General features: G+C 41.1%; 1 protein-coding gene across 1 annotated transcript in view; it reads right to left on the reverse strand.

Annotated features, from left to right (window-relative positions):
* The window catches only part of prkcz (protein kinase C, zeta), a 158408-nt gene that overhangs the window by 39567 nt on the left and 99382 nt on the right, over positions 1 to 19459 (reverse strand). Inside the window, exons 6-11 of the mRNA XM_034695938.1 lie at positions 18181 to 18312; positions 17007 to 17097; positions 14679 to 14734; positions 14234 to 14428; positions 3804 to 3901; positions 3331 to 3417 (exon numbers count right to left, since the gene is read on the reverse strand). Coding sequence (XP_034551829.1) covers positions 3331 to 3417; positions 3804 to 3901; positions 14234 to 14428; positions 14679 to 14734; positions 17007 to 17097; positions 18181 to 18312 — 659 coding nt within the window. The remainder of the gene's footprint in view (positions 1 to 3330; positions 3418 to 3803; positions 3902 to 14233; positions 14429 to 14678; positions 14735 to 17006; positions 17098 to 18180; positions 18313 to 19459) is intronic.

The raw sequence follows: 19459 nt of genomic DNA on the forward strand, positions 1-19459 counted from the left end.
TATTTCGTCTAATATAATGAAACAGGACAGAGGATAAACACTATGACACACTTAATTGGTTAGATATTTCAGATATTTGAGAAATTCATATCTGATTATTCTCATCGTGGTAAACGTTGACATGTTTACTCTAAACACCAGCTCTAAGCAGCTCTGACCATGATTTGCTGTGGTATGCGTGTGTCTGGTAAGTCAGTAGCATGTTTTCTCTGTGTGTGTAGGTAGTGTGTCTCCTGTCTTTAGGAGATAAGCCTTCATTAACAGCGAGGAGCGTCTCTCCGTCTGCAGCTGTGACGCTGTGATTGTCACACACTGAAGGCTGAGAGTGTGTTTGACAGAGAAATCATCGCTCCCCCACGCTCTCCCTCTGACAGCTTGCTTTGTGGCGTTTGTTTCTGCGCTGGCATCAGACTGATAGAAGTGTCGTCCTATCAGCAGCACCATCCATCGCCCACTGGCCCGCCTCCCCCACGGCGCGGGGGAATGCGGCCGGGCTCGGTGTAAGAGCGCTGCTGCTCATGAATATGTACAATCATTATGAGTGATTAACATGCTGCTTTGCATATGTACAGCCACTGTCTCCTGAATACAGATTGCAGGGGCCGATAGGGGCCCAACGGTGCCTCTCTAAATTACCCAGCCTTTGATCCAGCATTTATCAGAGCCGCGGTTGGAGTGCCCCGCAAGAGGAGAGGCACAATGAATTATGGGTACTCATTATATTTCTCAGAGGTGGAAAAAGTGTAACGTTTGGTTTTGGCAGCGCTGTTAAAGTATCCTATTAAGCATCTGTTTATAAGAAGAACATAGATGAGTGTAAGGACGGTGCATCTTCAGCTCAACACACACACACACACACCAGCTGCACACCACACACACAAGCACACCACCCTGTCCTCCATCATGTGAATCACAAAAGGACTCATCTGGAGGAGGTTCAGTCAGTTCAACCTAAAATAGTTAACCATGTCAGAGATGAGTTTCCTGTGTGTTTGCTTTCCCAAAATCCACTCTCATGTCCTCCTCTGAAGGTTTTTATAACCTCACACACACCTGAGCACGCAGGAATCATCCCCTCAGAGTATGCATGATTAAAAAAGGTGCTTGTGTGTGCAGCATCACTGATTTCAGTCCTGAACCTGACACAGGTTTAGTTTATACAAAGTTGAATTAGAATACTCTGGATGCACGCTTTAAACATTTAGAGTTTTAACAAGTTTGAGGTGCCGTGTCCACTAACCCCATTTCTTGCCCTGACAGTGCCAAGCGGAAACCTCTGCTCTCAAAATATGAAGCACATATGCAGAAGTGTTATAAACTGCAATTCATCGAACATCAGCTTGTGGCTGGCTGCAGAAACACCGGAAACCACATACACACCAATTCAAAAAAGACGATCTCTACAGCAATAATAAACATGATTACAGCCTGGTTCAAAAAACAGCTTGGCTCTACGTAGCTAATTTCTCTATCAGCACACACTGTACGGGGGGGATTTTTTTTCTAAACCAACTAGGGATGACCACAATTAATCGATTATCGATTAATTGATTGTTAAGAAATTACTTGAAACACACATTTTTGTTATCAATTTTCCATCACGTGGAACAAACATCATGTGGTCTCATATTACACTCAGCTATCAGGGAGGTGTTTTAAATTTAAAGCATGTTTCGATGTGAATCAGCTGTTAAAGGTGTTGCGCACAGCGGAGACGCTCAGCTGGCGGCTGCGGCTCTGCGTCAGGTCTCCTCCACGTGTGCTTTTTAAAAAAGGATCAATACAAAACTGCTGCCAACAACGACACGGACACGAAGGTTGACAGCTTTAAACAGGATATTTCCCACCTTTGGATACGAAGGCAACAGACAGGTGGGAAATTCTGGTACGCTACGTTTACAGACCAGCAACATCAGAGCCGTCTGGGCTTTTCTCCAGCGGGACTGATTATGACCCGGTTGCGCTCCTGGCTGACACCTGAGAGAATACACATGTTTATTTTTCTCAATAAAAACAAGTAGACAGAAAACTGGACACTGTGAGTCTGAAGTACTTTTCTCTTAGTATTATGAGCCTTCACATTATAAGACTATGTCCGCTGAGAATATTTTAATGAGCCTGATCGTTGATATTCTGCGTGTCAAACGTGTGCCCGTATTCAATCCTGTCAGTTATTTTGTTGCTGTAGAAAATTAAATTTAGGGGGAAAACAACCTATTTGGCATTGTTTCTGACGTAAGAATAATATTTTTTTCATTAACATCGTTAACATTTCCAAAAATCGATCACGGAAAATACTTAAAATGTACATCCCTAAACCCAACAGTTCAGAAGATGTTAAGATTACAAGTTTTGCCCATTAAGGGCGTGACTGACTTGACTGACAGGCGGGAACACTGTAGCTGTTGGCTAGGAGGCTCAAAGCCCGCCTCTTTACCTCACACTAAGTTTGGTTGATTTCAGCATAACCAATATGGCTCCCGCCGACGATTGGCCTCAAAACAGCGCTTCAGAAACAGATGGGTGACGTCATGGACACTATGTCCATTATTTATGTAGTCTATGGACAGCGCCCACGGCCTTGACTTCAGAGCCCTTCTCACCAGCTTTTACTGTTGCTAGGTTCCAAAATCCTGGGCACTTTCACTTCCTTAAGTCGTAACAGTCAAGTCTGTTTTAAATGCTTTGTATGCTTCATACTTGATTTCATTCAACTGCGTTTTAACGAAAAAACTGTAAAAACTTTTGATATAAATCGTGTCAGAGCATTAGCAGCAGCTCTAAACGTGGAAATTGTACCTCGAAAATAAGAGTGTTGTAACTTTTCTCCTCCACCATTGTTGTTGACAAAGATTATTCCATGTCTCACCCCTTCTTGATTCTGATTGGTTGGTGATCAACAAGTGACATTGATGAGCACGGCGGTGTTCCAAAAGTTGAACTGTTTTTATCTTAGTAGACGTTGAAGACGTTTTAGCGCTGAGTACGCTGAGCGTTGGAAATGCTGAATCACATTCGGTTTGAATAGAAAATAGGCACTGCTGGCGCAAAGAACTATGTCAGTGGACACGGCACCTTAGGATGAATCAAGCTGAGTTCTGCTGCAGGCCGCATTGAAAACGCTGTGGTGGCTGCAACCTTATGCAAAAAATGCAGCTGATAAAATATGCATCCACTACCTGTTCTCGTCCCTGACAGGCTCAGGTTGTTGTTCTAAGTGTCTGACAACATTACAGAAAGGATCCCTACAGAGAGAGAGAGCTTTATGTTCAAGAGGAAGATGAAATTAATTAAATGAATCAAACAGATGTTGTAGCATCGAGTGTTTACCTTGCATGTTCTTCAGGGAGCTTCCTTTGTCGTTGCATATGAAACATCAGGTCCCCGCCGTTCACGTACTCGATCACCAGAAATAACCTGAAGAGCAGAGCGGGAAACAAAAGCATCGACAAAGGCTGTTAAACAAAATGTGCCTAAAAACAGGAGGACCACTAAATAAAGTGAATAAGATCTTCAGTCTTATTATAAGTTAGGAAAAGATCCTTTATCTGTCACATATTTGTCCTGATGAAGGTATTAAAGACTTTCCTCCTTCTTCATAGATGATACGTTTATTTCTGTAGATGTTTTGATCCTACATCGATAAAGATAATGTTCTCTTTAATACAGAACTCCTCCTCATCACAGAGTAATATCTCCTGCTCCTGTAGAGCCCTGTCAGGTCCTGGGAGCTCTAACTGAGACGTATCGGCTTTCCATTCAGTCTGAACTGGTATGAAGTGTCAGGCTGATCGCTCTCTTACCGACTTTCTGTCTGGAAACAGGAGTGAAGGCCGACCAGGAAAGGGTTGGTGGACGCCTGCTCGAACACATGCTTCTCTGTCTGCACCCAGTCGATATCCTGTAGAGATGACCAGACAGACGAGAGAGGAGAGATAATGTATGAACAATCAATGAGACTGATCAATACGCTTTCTCTGTGGTTAAACAGACGGATGATGGATGTAGTCAGACTGAGAACTATCGGTGCTCTCAGGATGTCTCTGTTTTGTTTCCACGTTAAAGGATGGGACAAAAGATAACCAGGCAGATGATGCTTTCTAAGGATTTTTACTGCACGTTTGAACTCCTGGGCATGGTTTATACTCTTGCACTGAATCGACGGCGTACGTCTGCGTAGCTCCTGTACCTACAAAGAGGTCTACGCATGTAGCCGACGCGCATCTTCTCCAAAATGTAACGATTTGAGACAAAGCGGACTGCAAGCCCTGTGAGTGGTCCATGGGCATCGATTTCTTGCATTTACAGCAATTCCAGAATTGCCGTTCTTCGGCCGTTTATTTAATCTCCTCCGACATCTCCTCTATATTCTTCAGTGTAATCATCGCTGTATGATAAACGGCAACAACTAAATTAACATAAAACGTTCAGAACCGCTGTTAAAAGAGTAGAAAACATAGTGAGACCGAAAACAGGCGACCCAAATATCAAAGCACACTGCCCTCGAGTATTGCTGCCCGAAACGAACACATCCACGCAGAAGTATGAAAAGCTCATGTCAGCCACTGTCCATGATCTGGTTGCAGAGTAAAATCTGAGGTGCAAGATTTTTTGGGGGAAACATCAGTAAAAAGTCATCTTTAATTCCCTGCTATGCAACTTGGGCCTGCACTGATGCATTGGTATTAAAATTCTTAAAGTTGGAGAAGTAGATGGTTCTCTGCTCCTGCATGGAGTGAAAGTGTTGAGGAATCTACTACAGCCCCGTTCACACATTATCCAGGTGAGTCATGTGTGAAAGCAAACTGCTGAACCTGTTCCCTGACTTTGAGGTCACTTTTTTTTCCAGCCCTCTACAAAAAGCTCAAGTGACATCGGGATGAGTCAATGTGCGGATGCAGCAGGTAATGAGCGAGTGGGCGGGGCGATGACGCTGCTCACGTTGAGCTGAGTTTCTCTGCTTTATCCTCTTCCCCTGCACTTTTCTACGGTTGTGTTTGTGTTGTTGAAACATCCTAAACACGCATTTATCACACAAATATAAAAACAATCATGATCACTGAATAACACTCCTCTTGCTGCGCACGTAGTTGTTTTAAATACTCCTTCCTGGTTTGATTTACGGTGAAATAAACCCTGCATATTGTGAAATGTGAATCTCTGTTATCGGTCCGAGCGTGTTTAAGTGTTCACACTCCTCTCGCAGAGACTGGGAGCGTTTAGCCCGAGGGCAGGATGTTTTATGCTGATTTAAAGCGTTGTTAAGTTGATGATTGTAAATATTTTATATGAGTGGAGCCTAAATTTTGAGTACCCCATGTTGTGCTCCAGCAGCATATGGTTAATTTATCACATCACAATAGAGACCCCATATCGTGAGCACGATACCAAATTCCTTCTCGTCAACTGGCTGCTTTTAATCCTGCAGGATCACAAACGCAGCTCGAGTTGGTCATCAGGAGTTTGGAGAGCGTCTGTGCAGAACACGCTGACTTTGATGTCAGGAGTTAGACGACTGCGGACATGAATTATTAAAGTAACGTGCACGAATGGAGCCATGAATTAATGAAAACAGGAAGTGTAATAAAATCACTGGGAGGGATCCATGAGTCTCTCAAATCCTCTTCATTAGATTTAAATTAGATCTTTGTGATGCAGACGGCTCGCTTTTATTCTCTTGATGTCACAAAAAAAAAAACAGATTATAAAGAAGAAGAGTGGAAGAGTTGAGGAGGCGGTGCAGGGATGAAGCCTGTGACGTTATTCATGTGTGGAGATGAAGCTTTGGTTCATGCTTCATTCAGTTTTTACTCCCCTTCTTTTAGAACACAAAATATGTAGATTTACTCAGAGCCTGTGTGCTTCATTAGTTTATTATATTTTCTCTTTTGTCTTAGTGTCCATAGTTTGTTTCTTTGACCTGAGTTCTTGAATTAAATCCTCTTCAGAGTGTTTTCATGATCTGTAAGACAAATAAACCCTCAGTCATGTCATTGAAGGGGTTATTTGTTGAACAACAGCACCATCTGATGGTCATATACAACATAACAGGAAAAATATACTTGGATTTTTTATTTTCCTGATGCAAATGTGTCTGTAAATGTTTTTATTCATTTCTCTTTGACTGCACAGTGAATTATAATAATGAGAGATTTTTTCAAACTTGTACTGTCTTTAGATCTCTTTGCAGAGACTGAGCACAAATGTATTAAATTAACTTTTTGCAGCTGCTGTTTTCATTTGGCAACAATTATATAGGTTTCTTTTTTTTATCCTTTAAGGTAAATTTGCAGCTTTTTAACCTCATCTTTTAGTGATTTTTGAACGACAAAGCTCCTGTGAGGAGTTTTAGGCTGGTTATAAAAGGAGTGATGTTAACTGAAACAGCCAACAGACCATGAGCTACGAGTTAAGTCTTTCCCATCTGGTAATTTTAAAGCCTTTTATCACTGTGAGAGGGTCGGTGTCTGATGAGAGAATTAACAGCATGCTGAGAGAAAGATTTGACTGTTAAAAGGAAGCAGGATGAGATTTTTCGTGAAAAAACACAGAGATGTGCAGAGATTTGCATAATAAGGGGCGTAGTAGGTTTGACTGGCAGGTGAGTGTTGCAGCTTGCAACGGAGACACAGGCTTGCCTCAGCTCCACTTCTTTACCTATTCTAGGCTGACTGAAAGATAGGCTGACGGCCAAATTCCACCAGATCCATGTCCAGTCTGTCTCCGATCCCTCACAGCACCGAATCTGATAGGTTTCTATTCTAGTCAATCTGTTAACTTTCACTGGATCCGCTCCGTTGCATTCTGGCTGCGTCCCTGATCCGGCAGGCTGGAGCCCCCTGGATCAGATACGCAAGACTTCTATTTTTGCTGGATGTTCGGAGCACGACGCATAAATCTCAACAGACACGATCGAGCAGGACAGGAAGTCAGGCACCAAAACCAAATTACAACATCCGGTTATATTCAGAATAAAACCCTCTGTGTTATCACCAGAGCGGAGCCAGGCATTAAGTCAACAGATCAGAGATTTTCAGAGGACGATAAAGACAACATGGAGGAGGAGAGGAGGAGGATAATCGATAATTCAGTAATTACAGCGGGAAAACCTTGGTCTTGTGACTCCAGTTGTCCGGCAGTCCTGCTCTGTGCTGCATCTGAAAACGCAGATGGTGTGTGTGGACTGATGGGAGAGCATGGAGCTCGACCGCAGCAAATTGGAGATGGACCGGACATGGATCTGGTGGAAGCTTGATGTAATACTGCGTTTCCAGCTGACCAATGGATGACTGAGACTACAACCACGCCTTAGATAGAATTTAACTCTCATAACTCAGAACTTATTCTCTCAGTTTTCTCTGTTGGTATTTCTCATTTTTGTGCAGGTTACTTTTTTTGCATTCCTTCAAACACAGCAGTTTCGTTTTTGTTTCTTACAGCTTTAAAAATCTTCTTAAAGCCTCAAAAAGTAAAATAAAAACATCAGCATGTCTGTGTTTTCTCCTCGGTACATGAAATGCTTTTCTGTGATATGTGTGAAGTGACCTTTCAGAGGTTAAATCTGGAGATTGTACGCTTTATTTTCTTGTATGTTTGTGAATAAAGAGCATCTCATCCTGTGAAGATAAGAGCCAGCGTGCTCTGCCAGATACACCCACAGTGAATAAAACATGAGCGGTATGTTCGTCTGCAGATTTCCTGCTTCAGGAGCATTATGCAGACTTTTCCTTTTTGAAATGGATTTCACGTCATTTTCATCTTGCAATTCATCACAGTAGAAAAAAGAGCATGTTCTTCCCGGATTTCATCTCCTCCACTGAGTCACCCACTCACTCATTCCTGCTTCCTGCTAAACCCTTTTTTCAATTCAGAAGATCTCAACCACTTTTGTGTCGTCTCCACCCCCGCTTCCACCAAATTCTCTCTCCTCCTCCCTCTCAGGAGCTCCTCCGGTCTCTGACGGAGTCTTCCACGCTTCTTCTTACTCACTCCTGCTCTCCATATCTGCAACAATTTATTCCTTTAAGATAGTCCAGCATATTTTAAACCCCTGCCCTCCAGGACCCTGAGCCCTGCTCCTTTCATCCTGACTGTTTCACGAATGGAGAGAGAGGTTAAAGAAATTACACGGACAGTAGAATCCAAAACCAGGAGCGCTCCAACTCCAAGAACACGAGATGAAGGAGCTCGTTTAAAATTCACCTGCACAAGCATGAAACGCTCATTTCTTCTCCTGGACTGAAACCCTCTGGCTGTCATCTTTAGAGTTGTCCATGAGCTCTGCTGAGCAGACTCACGACAGAGTCGACCCTCCAGGGAGAGAGGGGGATTAAATTCTGCCTCTCTGCAGACTTGCACATAAAGTGACTAAGGATGAAGAGAGGACATCGGACAACTGTGCATCCTGACACCAGCAACTTCAAAGTTTCAGAAGATAGATTATTTTTTAACATGAAACTTTTGTTTTATTCTTCTCTCTAAAGCTCCTGAAAGTTTCACTGTATCACTTCAAGTTTTAGTTTAATAAAACAAACTAACTGACGGAGGCAGAGCTGGATCATCTCCTCTCATGTTTGCAGCATTAAACACGTCTGTAGTCTCAGTGAGGTCACCCACCCAAGAGATGTTATGACACCCCAAAGATAGAACATCGGACATTTCAATATGGGCTCTAACTGGGATTCCTTTTCTTTTTTTGGACACAGTCTCTAGTGGACACTCGAGGAACTGCAGTTTTTCTGCTCTTTAGTATTAGCTTCATTTTTAACCTCCCAAGCTGCCTCTTCATCCTGTCCTGAGTCAGAATCAACCAGTGAAAGCTGCTCAGAGTGATCAAGTCTATCTCTGTCAAACCAATCAAGCACATTATTCTATTTATAATACAGCCAAATACGAGCTAATTGCTGTTTTTAAACATTTTAAATGGATGCAAAGCAAGCAAGATGGCGGCTCAGCACTCTACCTATCTGTTTGCGAGCAGTGTGCTTTTTATTGAGGGCCTCGTGTGCACAGCAAGGTAAAATACGGCTGGCACTTACTTCTTGACACAGGTTCGATGCCTTGCCGTTATGGACTCTCTTTATTTTGTTATCCTTTTAAACTGCATTTGTTTGCAATGAGTGTGTGGTTAAATGGTGGCATGTTTTGGGTGCGTGTGATTTTATTTATTATTTACTTATATTCTTTTGCGCCCCGTCTAGAGTGCACATTGATTTCGTTGTACGTCTTATACAATGTCAATAAAGCAATATGCAAGGAGCAGTTGAAGCTCCAACGTAAGTTCAGAAAGGAAGACTATATCCTGCATGCTACTTTACAGTTCATTTCACTTCATTCATTGTGCTCACTCCTTTACAAATGTGCACTCACACGTGGTCATCAGCTGTTCTCATCACCTGGAAACACCTATCCAATAGCAGTGCAACACACCCTCATTGTTAGCCAATCATTTTGCTGCTGCTTGTTTTAAATATGGCTCTCCACCTCCCCATCACCGCCGAGTTTATCAACTTCGTCAACCACAGACGACATTGACCGCAATCTCGCCATCTCTGCCCAGTCTTTGCAGTCCTTCATTATCATCAGACTTAGATGACTTCTACCATCTCATCATCACCACCACCAAGTTTTCTCAGTTTGATCAGCTCCTTCATGTCATCAATCTCAGCCGTCTTTATTGACATCACCTCCACCACCAGTGTCTGAACTCCATGGGGGGTTGGGTTCTGCTGCAGCTCAGGGCAGACACACATCGATCGCCCTGTCTCCCTGTAGAGTTCAATCGCCAAAGAAACTCTGACGATAAATCATGAATGTATTTTGGCATCTTATGCAACCTCATACATTCAATATCACCCAAGCTTTGTAAAATAAATATCATCTTTACTTCACCAACTTGTCTCTTCTGATTGAACTTAGCTATGAGTCATTTTTTTTACTGTTAAAAAATCTAAATAAAAACATCAGTTGCTCCCTGCATTAAATAAAATCCTTTAAATAAACTTTAAAGAACAAACTGAAGTGAATGAACAGCTGACTCTTTTCAGTAGAGTCAGCAAAAATCAACCTCAGCTGCAACTATCATTTATCTTTCTATACATTATATCTGGAGAAACTCAGCCCTTTCACCACTTTAACATGACAGAAAATAGTTTGGTTCTTTAGTTTCTGTTGAGATTTGGCCATCGTTCCTGCAAATCAGTTCTCAAACAACTCAAACAAAACCTTCTCGTCTACAGTTAGTTCAAAATGCTGCCGCCTGGTTTCTAACAAAGTCACAGAAACGTCATCACGTCACCTCCATCCTCGCCTCCTTACGTTGGCTTCCCGTTCATTTCAGAATGAATTTAAAAGTTCTTCTGATTGTTTATAAACCCCAGGCTACATATATCTCCATTTTTGGCTGTGCCCTGTTCAAGGAGGAAAGAGACCGGGGACAGGACTCCTCGTCTCTGGAACGTCCTGCCTATCAACAGACAGGTGAGCTCTTTTGAGGCTTTTAAGAACCACTTTAAGACCCACTTTCAGCTCCTTCCTTTTAATTGTGTTTAACCTGTTTCCTTTTTGATTTTGTATTTTTTTTAACATTTCCTCTGAAAGTTCTGTTTTTATGCTGGCTGTGATAATCTTATGTCTGTTGTTCTTGTGAAGCACCTCAGTGCAGAACTTCTTTGCTTTTAAGGGGCTACATAAATGAAAAATGAAACAAACTTAAGTTCTTTGAATGTTTGAAAGTAGAGGTCGAACTGCAAAACTATCAACACTGTTCTTCCCTCCAGTTTAACTCAGTTTCCAGGAGGTAAAGAGGATTCAAACAAACTGATAACACTCTGTTTGATCGTCTGACTGCTAACTCTTCTTCTTGTTGTGATACTCAGATCCATATTTTCAGATTTCAGCTTTAACTTGATCACATGATCATTTAAAGAATAACACCAGAATCATCTTTGACAACATGCAAACACATCATCAGGACTTTAAGAGTCACATCTCTTTAAGAGAAGAAAGATCAATCAATGAATCAATCTTTATTTGTATAGCGCCAAATCACAACAAACGTTATCTCAAGACGCTTTTACAAACATAGGAGGTCTAGACCACTCCATGTCAATATATATCTAATCTATCAGAATATATATCTAAAAAAGAAATGTTCATCAAAGACGACAGATTGGCCATAATCCTCCTGTCAGCCACCACCTCCACAGGGTCCAGGACTGAGATGGCCTTCTTCACCAGTGTGTTCAGTTTTGCTCTCCTGTATCCTGTCCGCCCACAGCAGGTTTAATCCTTCCAATGTGGCGTTCGTGTCTGGTGTTAGCTCTGTTAGCATGATGCTACTCTGCCAGTATTCCCTCTGGTGCTGGGTTAGCTCGTCCACCTTATTGTAGATAGATCTTACATTCCCCATAACGGTGGGTGGAAGGACAGGTCGATGTCGTCTTTTCTTAGATTAGTGAAACATTCGATTAAACATTAAAACATTAGATTAGTGATGTTTAACTGTCTGATCCATCTCACACCTACAACAACAGAGCTACAGTAACAGCTGGAGAGACTTTAGTCAGGGATGTCCTGATCCTGATCTCAAATATCGGATCGGAGTCGATCTGGGCATTTTTGAATGATCAGTGATCTGCATTTAAGCCAATCATCTCAGCCTATAATTTATGTCAGCTGTCATTGAGCTCAATTTAACTTATTGTAACAGAGAGGGTTCGCCTACCTGTATATAGCACATTGTGATAAAGAGAACATTGATGTAGATTTCCAGCCATGGATAAAACTTTATTTCACAAACGTAGATGTGCACAGGCAGCTACTTTACAGCAGCAACAACTGCTTTACTGCAGCCTACGGAAACTCTTCAGGGACGACAAGTGAAAACATAAACCAAACATGGACTGGTCTGTTTTATTTAAAAGTGTTCAAGCTCCCTCCCTTCAGTTCAAGTTTCATGTTTTCACCTGGCTGTAGAACAAATTCACCTCTGAGTTCAGAAATGTTAAGTAAAAGTGAACATTAGCATCCCTCAGAGAAAGTTGTGCTACTTTGACAGAGAGAAAGCAAAACAGCTCCGTGCAAACTTAACATGTCAGATAAATAACCAGCCTGAGTCTAGAGGAGAGTTTAAAGAGCTGTGAGCGTCCTCTCTCCGATGCTCTTTGTGAACTCAGATTTGTTGTTCACTGATCAGACATCAACACTCTAAGGAAGACGTGAAATAAACAAACAAGATTTAATTCATTACCGAGTCTTGTTAATCAGATTTCAGGGATTATGAGACAAGCTTTCAGATGTCGGGCCGCAGAGGGAGAAGAGAATATTCAGTGTGTTAATAAATAAAAAGAGCTTTAGGCATTCAGATGTTTATGAGGAAACAAAATGCACTCAGAGAGCAGATTGAATGAAGCTGCATTCAATAACTTTTAGTTCCTCATCATTTTCACACGATGTCTTTCACCACGACCAGAAGAACTAAACACCTCTTTTGCCTGCACCCAGACCACCTGAGCTGACAACTGCTTGTCCCCTTCTTTATCTAATTTGGTGAGTGGCATTTTTAAGACCACCAGAAAGCTGTTTTAAGCTGCTTTAATATACAAATGCTCCTTGTATGGACTTTGAAAGCACCTATAGGTCCTGCCTCTGCTTCAGATATGGAGCTAACTTCCTGCACTAATTAAACAAAAACAACCATATTTCAAAAATACCCTGCCATCAATTCATCCAGATATATCCAGGCAGCTTCTGCAGGCATCACAAAAGATACTCGGCTGTGCAAAGCAGACAGAAAACTACCCAAAGACTCTTTGCTGCAGTTCTGCAAATAGAAAGTTGATCTTACATGTATGTACAGTGCCCCCCGCTGTCAAGAGGGCAAACATAGGGCCTTTCTAAGGGAATATTTTGCACAATCGTAGCTGAATGTGTGTGTCATTAATCTCAAAATACAGCAACACACATACAATTCATTTTCCATATAATGTCATTTTAAAAAAACACAAAATAAAACAGATTATCGGTGTTAACTATAAACGGCTAAAATAAGTTTATATCTCAGAATGTAGGTGAAATATTTTTGTTTTTCAAAATAAAGCACATTTTTGATGTGCTTCTACAGGAGATGTCATCGTTCTTTAATCCAAATGCTTTTATCTTCTCAGTATTATCACTGGCAGGATTTTATATTTCTGTTATTTTGATTGTTTTTTACCTTTTATCTTTTGTTGTTTTTATTCTTTCAACATTGTGTTATTTCCTTTTATCTGTCGTTTTTTTATATTTTTGCCTTTAATAATTCTTGATTTCATTTTATTTATTTATTTTTTATTTTGTATTCAAGCCTTTAATATTTTTTTTTTATCTGTCGTTTTTTTATTTTCACCTTTAATGATTTTTGTATTCATTTTATCTGTTGTTGTTTTTCTGTTTTGTTTTTTTTGTTTGTTTAAGAATGTAATGTTTTATTTATTTTATCTGTTGTTGGTATCAAAATTCTTCTTTTAAGCCCTGAATTTCTTTTCCTTTAATTTTGTGGTCAGAAAGGTTTTATCTTCCTTTATACCTCTGTCACTTTGTGGATCTTTTCTCTGCAGTTTATTTTTTTACTTTGAGTCGTTGTCTTCCTCAAATTTCTCTTTAACTATTTTATATTTACCGTACTTCCTTATTTGTAAAGCACATTGTAACCCTGTTTTGAATAGTGCTATATAAATAAAGATTATTACTATTATAAATAAAATAATAAAAACCTTGGAGTTCGAGGGAACGATCCTCAAACTGAGATCAGTGCATCTGATTGCCTTCAGGTGAATGAACCCGACAGATGTCTGATCTTTGGACTCATTGTTTTATTTATTATTTTATTAATTACACTGTATCATGCCTTGTTGATTTTATCAGCCTTATTTTTATATTGTTTTTTTTTTTAACTCTGCCCTGTATGGTGACCTTGAGTGCTAAGAAAGGCTCCTTTAAATAAAATGCATTATTATTATTATTATTATTATTATTATTATTACTATTATTATTATTATTATTATTATTATTATTATTATTATTATTATTATTATTATTAACAAATCAAAAAGTCCATTTGACTTACTTTTAAAGAAAATTCACAAGTTTGCCTGTAATGTGTAAACCTCAGTGTTTGTCCGAGCTGTACAGCATGTGCTAAAATATGTGTTCTCTTGTGGTTCTGCACACTCCTATGTTTTCTGTGTCTCACCTCATCGTCATGCACCAGCTCCTTCTTCACCACCTTCATGGCATACGTCTGCTCGTTCTTCTTTAACCGCACCAGCAGCACTTTGGCGTAGCTGCCCCGTCCGATCACCCGGATCAGATCAAAGTCCCCGAGACCGAGAGCCAGACCCGGAGACAGCTTGATACCGTCGATGCCGTCCACCACTGCCTTGATGTCCTGCAGCATGAGAGGTCAGGGGGGTCGGAAGTTTAGCTTCATTGTTTTTTTTTTTTAACTATCTCATGTCATTTAAGTTGCATTAATTTAACCTGTACGTTTTATACAACAATACAGATGTAACAGATGTTTTGAGGAGGTTTCACAGTTGTTTCTATGCTCAAGTAGGCAGATATGATCCGTGCACTTCTTCCAAAAATGTAATGTACGTTCAATTTTAAGCACAAAATAAGGCATCATGAAGACTTACCTCTGTATCTCCATCCTCTGTTTTATCCACCGTGCAGTTGTGCGGTAAAAACGATACTGAAACAAACAAACAGAGAACATTTAGAGAGTTATAATCTGACATCAGCAGGTGCTGTTCTCTTTTCAGCCACTAGGTGGAGGCAGAGCACACAGAGTCAGTCTCAGCTTTCAACAGGAAAACTAGGTCAATCTACAGGGTGTCCCATAGCATGTCTATCAGAGAGCACGTCACAGACCCAACATCAGTCCACAGCCTCTGTGTGACAGAGTGAACCAGCAGAGAGGTCTGAGGTTTGATGACAGCTCTCCGTCACATCACAGACGACAAACGATGAGAGAGAAGTCTGAACAAAGAAGTCTTTATGTGATTCACTGGTACAAAAAACACCTGATGCTTCCTCACGAGCACGCTCTGGTATTAATGTGCATCATGTACTGTTATCATGTTTTCTCTATTTAAACTGAAGGGTTAGTCGTGGAGGTCTGTCTGATGCTGTCATGTGCAGCGTTTAAGATGTGAGGAGAAGGTTTTTAATTTGCAACAAAATGAAAGACAACAAATGAAAATGTCCATCAAGCCTACTCTGAGATCTCCTTAAATCCACGAGAAGGGACTGACACATTTCTGTGGCTTCTGGTGCAGAAAAAAAGGGTCCCGACTCCCGTCTGTGCCCTGTCATCGTTCGCAGTCCACAACTTGACATGCAAGAATAGAGCTGGAGTAGAAAGACGACGATGACTGGATCTTTGTCCTCACTTCTTTTCTGTTCTATTCCATGTCTGTTAGCTCCTTATATCTTTACAGCGAGTCGGTACGATGCAAAGAAGATGAACAGATTCAGTCTTTTCCAGACATTAGATAGATAGACACATTTTATTGTTATTGTAAAAAGAAATACAACACAACTTTGTTCAGCAGGATTATAATCTGGTTATAAAATACTTATTATTTATTTATATTTATTACCCGACTGTCTCACTGATCTTTCGGTTGTGAAAGATGCTTGATTCTGATTGGTGAAAACCCCTGACAACAGATATTAACTTTGACTAACATGAGCAACAACACCAGAGGCAAACAGGTCCGGCACATTTAACTTCTGCTTGTTGACACCGTAGCCCGTAAGGTGAGGGGAAACCGTTAGCTTCCGTTAGCATCAAAACAATGTGGCTGAAACGCTAGTTTCAGTTAGCATGCCAAATTGGCAGGCTACAGACATTTTCATATTGGATCCTGTCCAGCATTCCTAGCATCGAGCGGAACAGGTGAGAGAAACTTTAAGTAACCAATCTCTACAAAGAAACTTAACCCATGAGAGTTGGTGATGATAGCAGCAGGGTTAAAAGTCATGACATTTGCCTCGTTCATTTTTAAAAGTGTGTGAACCACAGAGCTCAGAGAAGGAGGAGAGCTGAATGAGGACAGTTTCATGTTAACTCGACCGAAACAGGCAGATAAGAACGCTAACTGCCATGGAATCACTGGGACTGTTTTTTTAAAAACTGTATAAATAAATTGATTGAAATCAACGGATTTTGCCAGCATGTCCGTATCTTAACTTAGGAGTCGGTCGCATGGAGGTCTTGAATCACCATGTCAGGATTCTATTTCCCATAACTACCTGCTAACCATACATTATCCCTTACATAAAAATATAAATCTGTACATTTGTCACTCTTTAAATAAACTGACAGTTATTGTACACAGAGTGCTAGTAATAAAGTGGCTGGACTTGAATGGCATTTATGAATAATAATGAATAAATAAACTGTTATTAGTCTTGATAAGGATGTCGTCCCAAAACCAGGATGCTCTTTTATTCTGATCAATAAGGTAAATCAATGTCACATGATTGAGGATAGGTTCCCCACAGTCTGTTATCAGCTCTCTTTGTTTAAATCTCAGGATTTGAAGCCAACACTGCTCTGGTACATGATGTTTGTCTTAGACCAGAGGCTCCTGAACTTTTCACTCCATGTTGCTCTGCATACAAAATCTTATTCCCCAGTTTGTCTTCCCACATCAGGTATGAACTATGACAGAGACAGAGTTATTATACCTTAATAACTTTGTCACAGTGAGACTATAGAGCCTGTGAGTCGTGCTTTATCTTCTGATATCTGGAGCTTTCAGCTACTTCAGGTCTTCACTCATTCTGCTTTAATCATGGACAAAGGAGGTCTGACCTGACTGTACAGCTGAGGTTATTATAACCTGCTCATGGTGTCTGATTTTAACAAATGCAAACAAACCCAGGATTAAAAACAAAACAGTGACACCATGCTCATGATAATAATGTTGTAGAAGAAGGTGAGATGTGCGACTTACTCCCGTCTGTGTCCTCTGTGTCGTCTGGTGGAAGGTCCACCTCTTCACCTTTTCCATCTGAGGGGGGCTCCTGTGATGGCATGGCTGGATCCTGAGAAGAGACATAAACATAAACACATTAATATCCACCCAGTGTTTACACTCCTGGAGGAGAGCTCAGAGAGTCAGAGCTGCTCTTCAGTGTTAGTCGCTCTAATGAAAAAGGTCTCTTGATCATTTTCTGTTATCAGACCTCAGGGTCGGTTATCTACCTCTGTTTGAGCTGAGATAAAGAGAGGAAGCAGTTCTTTGTACAGCAGAGAGACGCTGATGCTGGTGGTGTCTTTATTTTTCATAGCACAGCTTGAGAGAGAGAGAGAGAGAGAGAGAGAGAGAGAGAGAGAGAGAGAGAGAGAGAGAGGAGAGAGAGAGAGAGAGAGAGAGAGGAGGACAACATGCACCGATCCCTCTCAGGGTACACGGGGCACCTGCAAATCTAACGTGAAGGCAGAATTTAGTGACTCTGTGTTTGCTCTTATGTGTTAACTGAGCAGAGTACACTTCCTGTAGAAAGAACGGGACGAGGAGCTACAGAAACAGGAACTGAGAAGTTCAAGGGGATCTTTCCAGAGCTGTGTGTGAATGCATGATCTCAGATAAAATAATTAATGAATGAATCTGCTCTCGTGCAGCAGCGAACAGCTCACACTTAGAGGAAACACTGTGAAACATATCCTTTATATCCAATCATACATGTTTGCTGCATGTGACCATAAGGAAGGGGACACATAGATACAGAGGAGATGGCTGAACTCCTACTGTAAGATAATTTTAAAATGTTTTAACACAAAACGAGCGGAGAGTAAACACATCACGGTGAAGACGTTTTAGTATTCGGCATTTAAAACAGGCTGAGTGAGAGAGAGCAGACTGAGCATGTGCAGAGGTGTGATTAGTGAGTCTTGGCACAGAAAGTGTGATAAATTGATTTCTCTTCATGTGTTCACCTCAAAAGAACTTCAAACTCTCAGCCTAGCAAAGTGCAAACAGGACTCTGATTCTATCTGTTTATATAAAGCGACTTTAGCTGCGAGACTCGATGTGAGCTCATCCTCTGACTCTCAGCGTTAGACTGTTTCCTCCTTGAGCATGTCAGTCGGTGCACTCATGTCCTTGTTCCGTTGTTTGTACTCACCATAAGCGTTTGGCAGGTCTGAGGGAAGAGTCTGTGACAGCGCTTATGGACCAGCAGTTTGCAGTTGATACACTTGTAGCCCTGCCGGCCCAGCCCCCATATCCTTTCACTACAGTGGCCACAGTCGGCTTTCTGTAAGAGAGGACACGACCACGTTAGAGGTTACACACACACACTGACAGGATTCATCACAGCGTCCATTAACAGGAAAGTGTGACAGGTTAGTGACACACACTGATTCATGAACAGGTTTTACAAAGGTTAGAGGAAAGCTTGTCTTTGTTGTTTATCAATCAATCAATCTTTATTCATACAGCACTAAATCACAACAAACTTTATCCCAAGACGCTTATACAAACAGATCAGGTCTAGACCGTACTCTATGTTCTATTATTAACAAAGACCCAACATCAAGACAGGATAAGATCCAGTCCCATCTTACAGACAGGACTCAGTCTGATCTCAACTTAATCCACCATGAGCAGAGCACTTTGCAGCATTTAGCAAGTTACAGCAGCAAGGACAAACTTCCTTTAATAGGCAGAAACCTCGAACAGGACCAGACTCATGTTAGACAGACATCTGCTGAGACCGTGTTGGAGAGAGGGATAGAGGGAGATAAAGAGAGAGAGAGAGAGATGATAGTGGTGAGATGGATAGTAAGAGACAGGATCGCAGTGTGTCAGTTCCCCCAGCAGTCTAAGCCTATAGCAGCATACTAAGAGCTGGTCCAAGCCTGAGCCAGCCCTAACTATAAGCTTTATCAAAAAGGAAAGTTTGAAGCCTGATCTTAAAAGTAAAGAGGGTGTCTGCCTGCCAGACCCTGACTGGTAGATGATTCCAAAGGAGAGGTGCCTGATAACTGAAGGCTCGACCTCTCATACTACTTTTGGAGACTTTAGGTACGATGAGTAGGCCTGCATGTTGGGAGCGTAGTGTTCTAGAGGGGTAATAGGGCACTATGAGTTCTTTAAGATACGACAGTGTCTGACAGTTAAGAGCTTTGTAGGACAGAAGAAGCATTTCAAATTCTATTCTAGATTTTATGGGGAGACAGTGTAGAGAAGCACAAATCCTCTGAGATTAACTTCTCTGAAATAACTGCTCCACTGAAAGTAAAAGTATAGATTTATATATCTTCAATTTGTCAGAGGAGGATTTATTTTATGTTGTTTTGCAGGTTTCTTCCATGTTGCACTGAAACACAGTTATACTCAACTCTATCAGTTCACAGGAGTCATCAATCAAAGGTAAATGAATGGAACATAATCAAATCAAA

The sequence above is a fragment of the Notolabrus celidotus genome, chromosome 11, assembly GCF_009762535.1.
Source record: "Notolabrus celidotus isolate fNotCel1 chromosome 11, fNotCel1.pri, whole genome shotgun sequence".
Taxonomy (NCBI): Eukaryota; Metazoa; Chordata; class Actinopteri; order Labriformes; family Labridae; genus Notolabrus; species Notolabrus celidotus.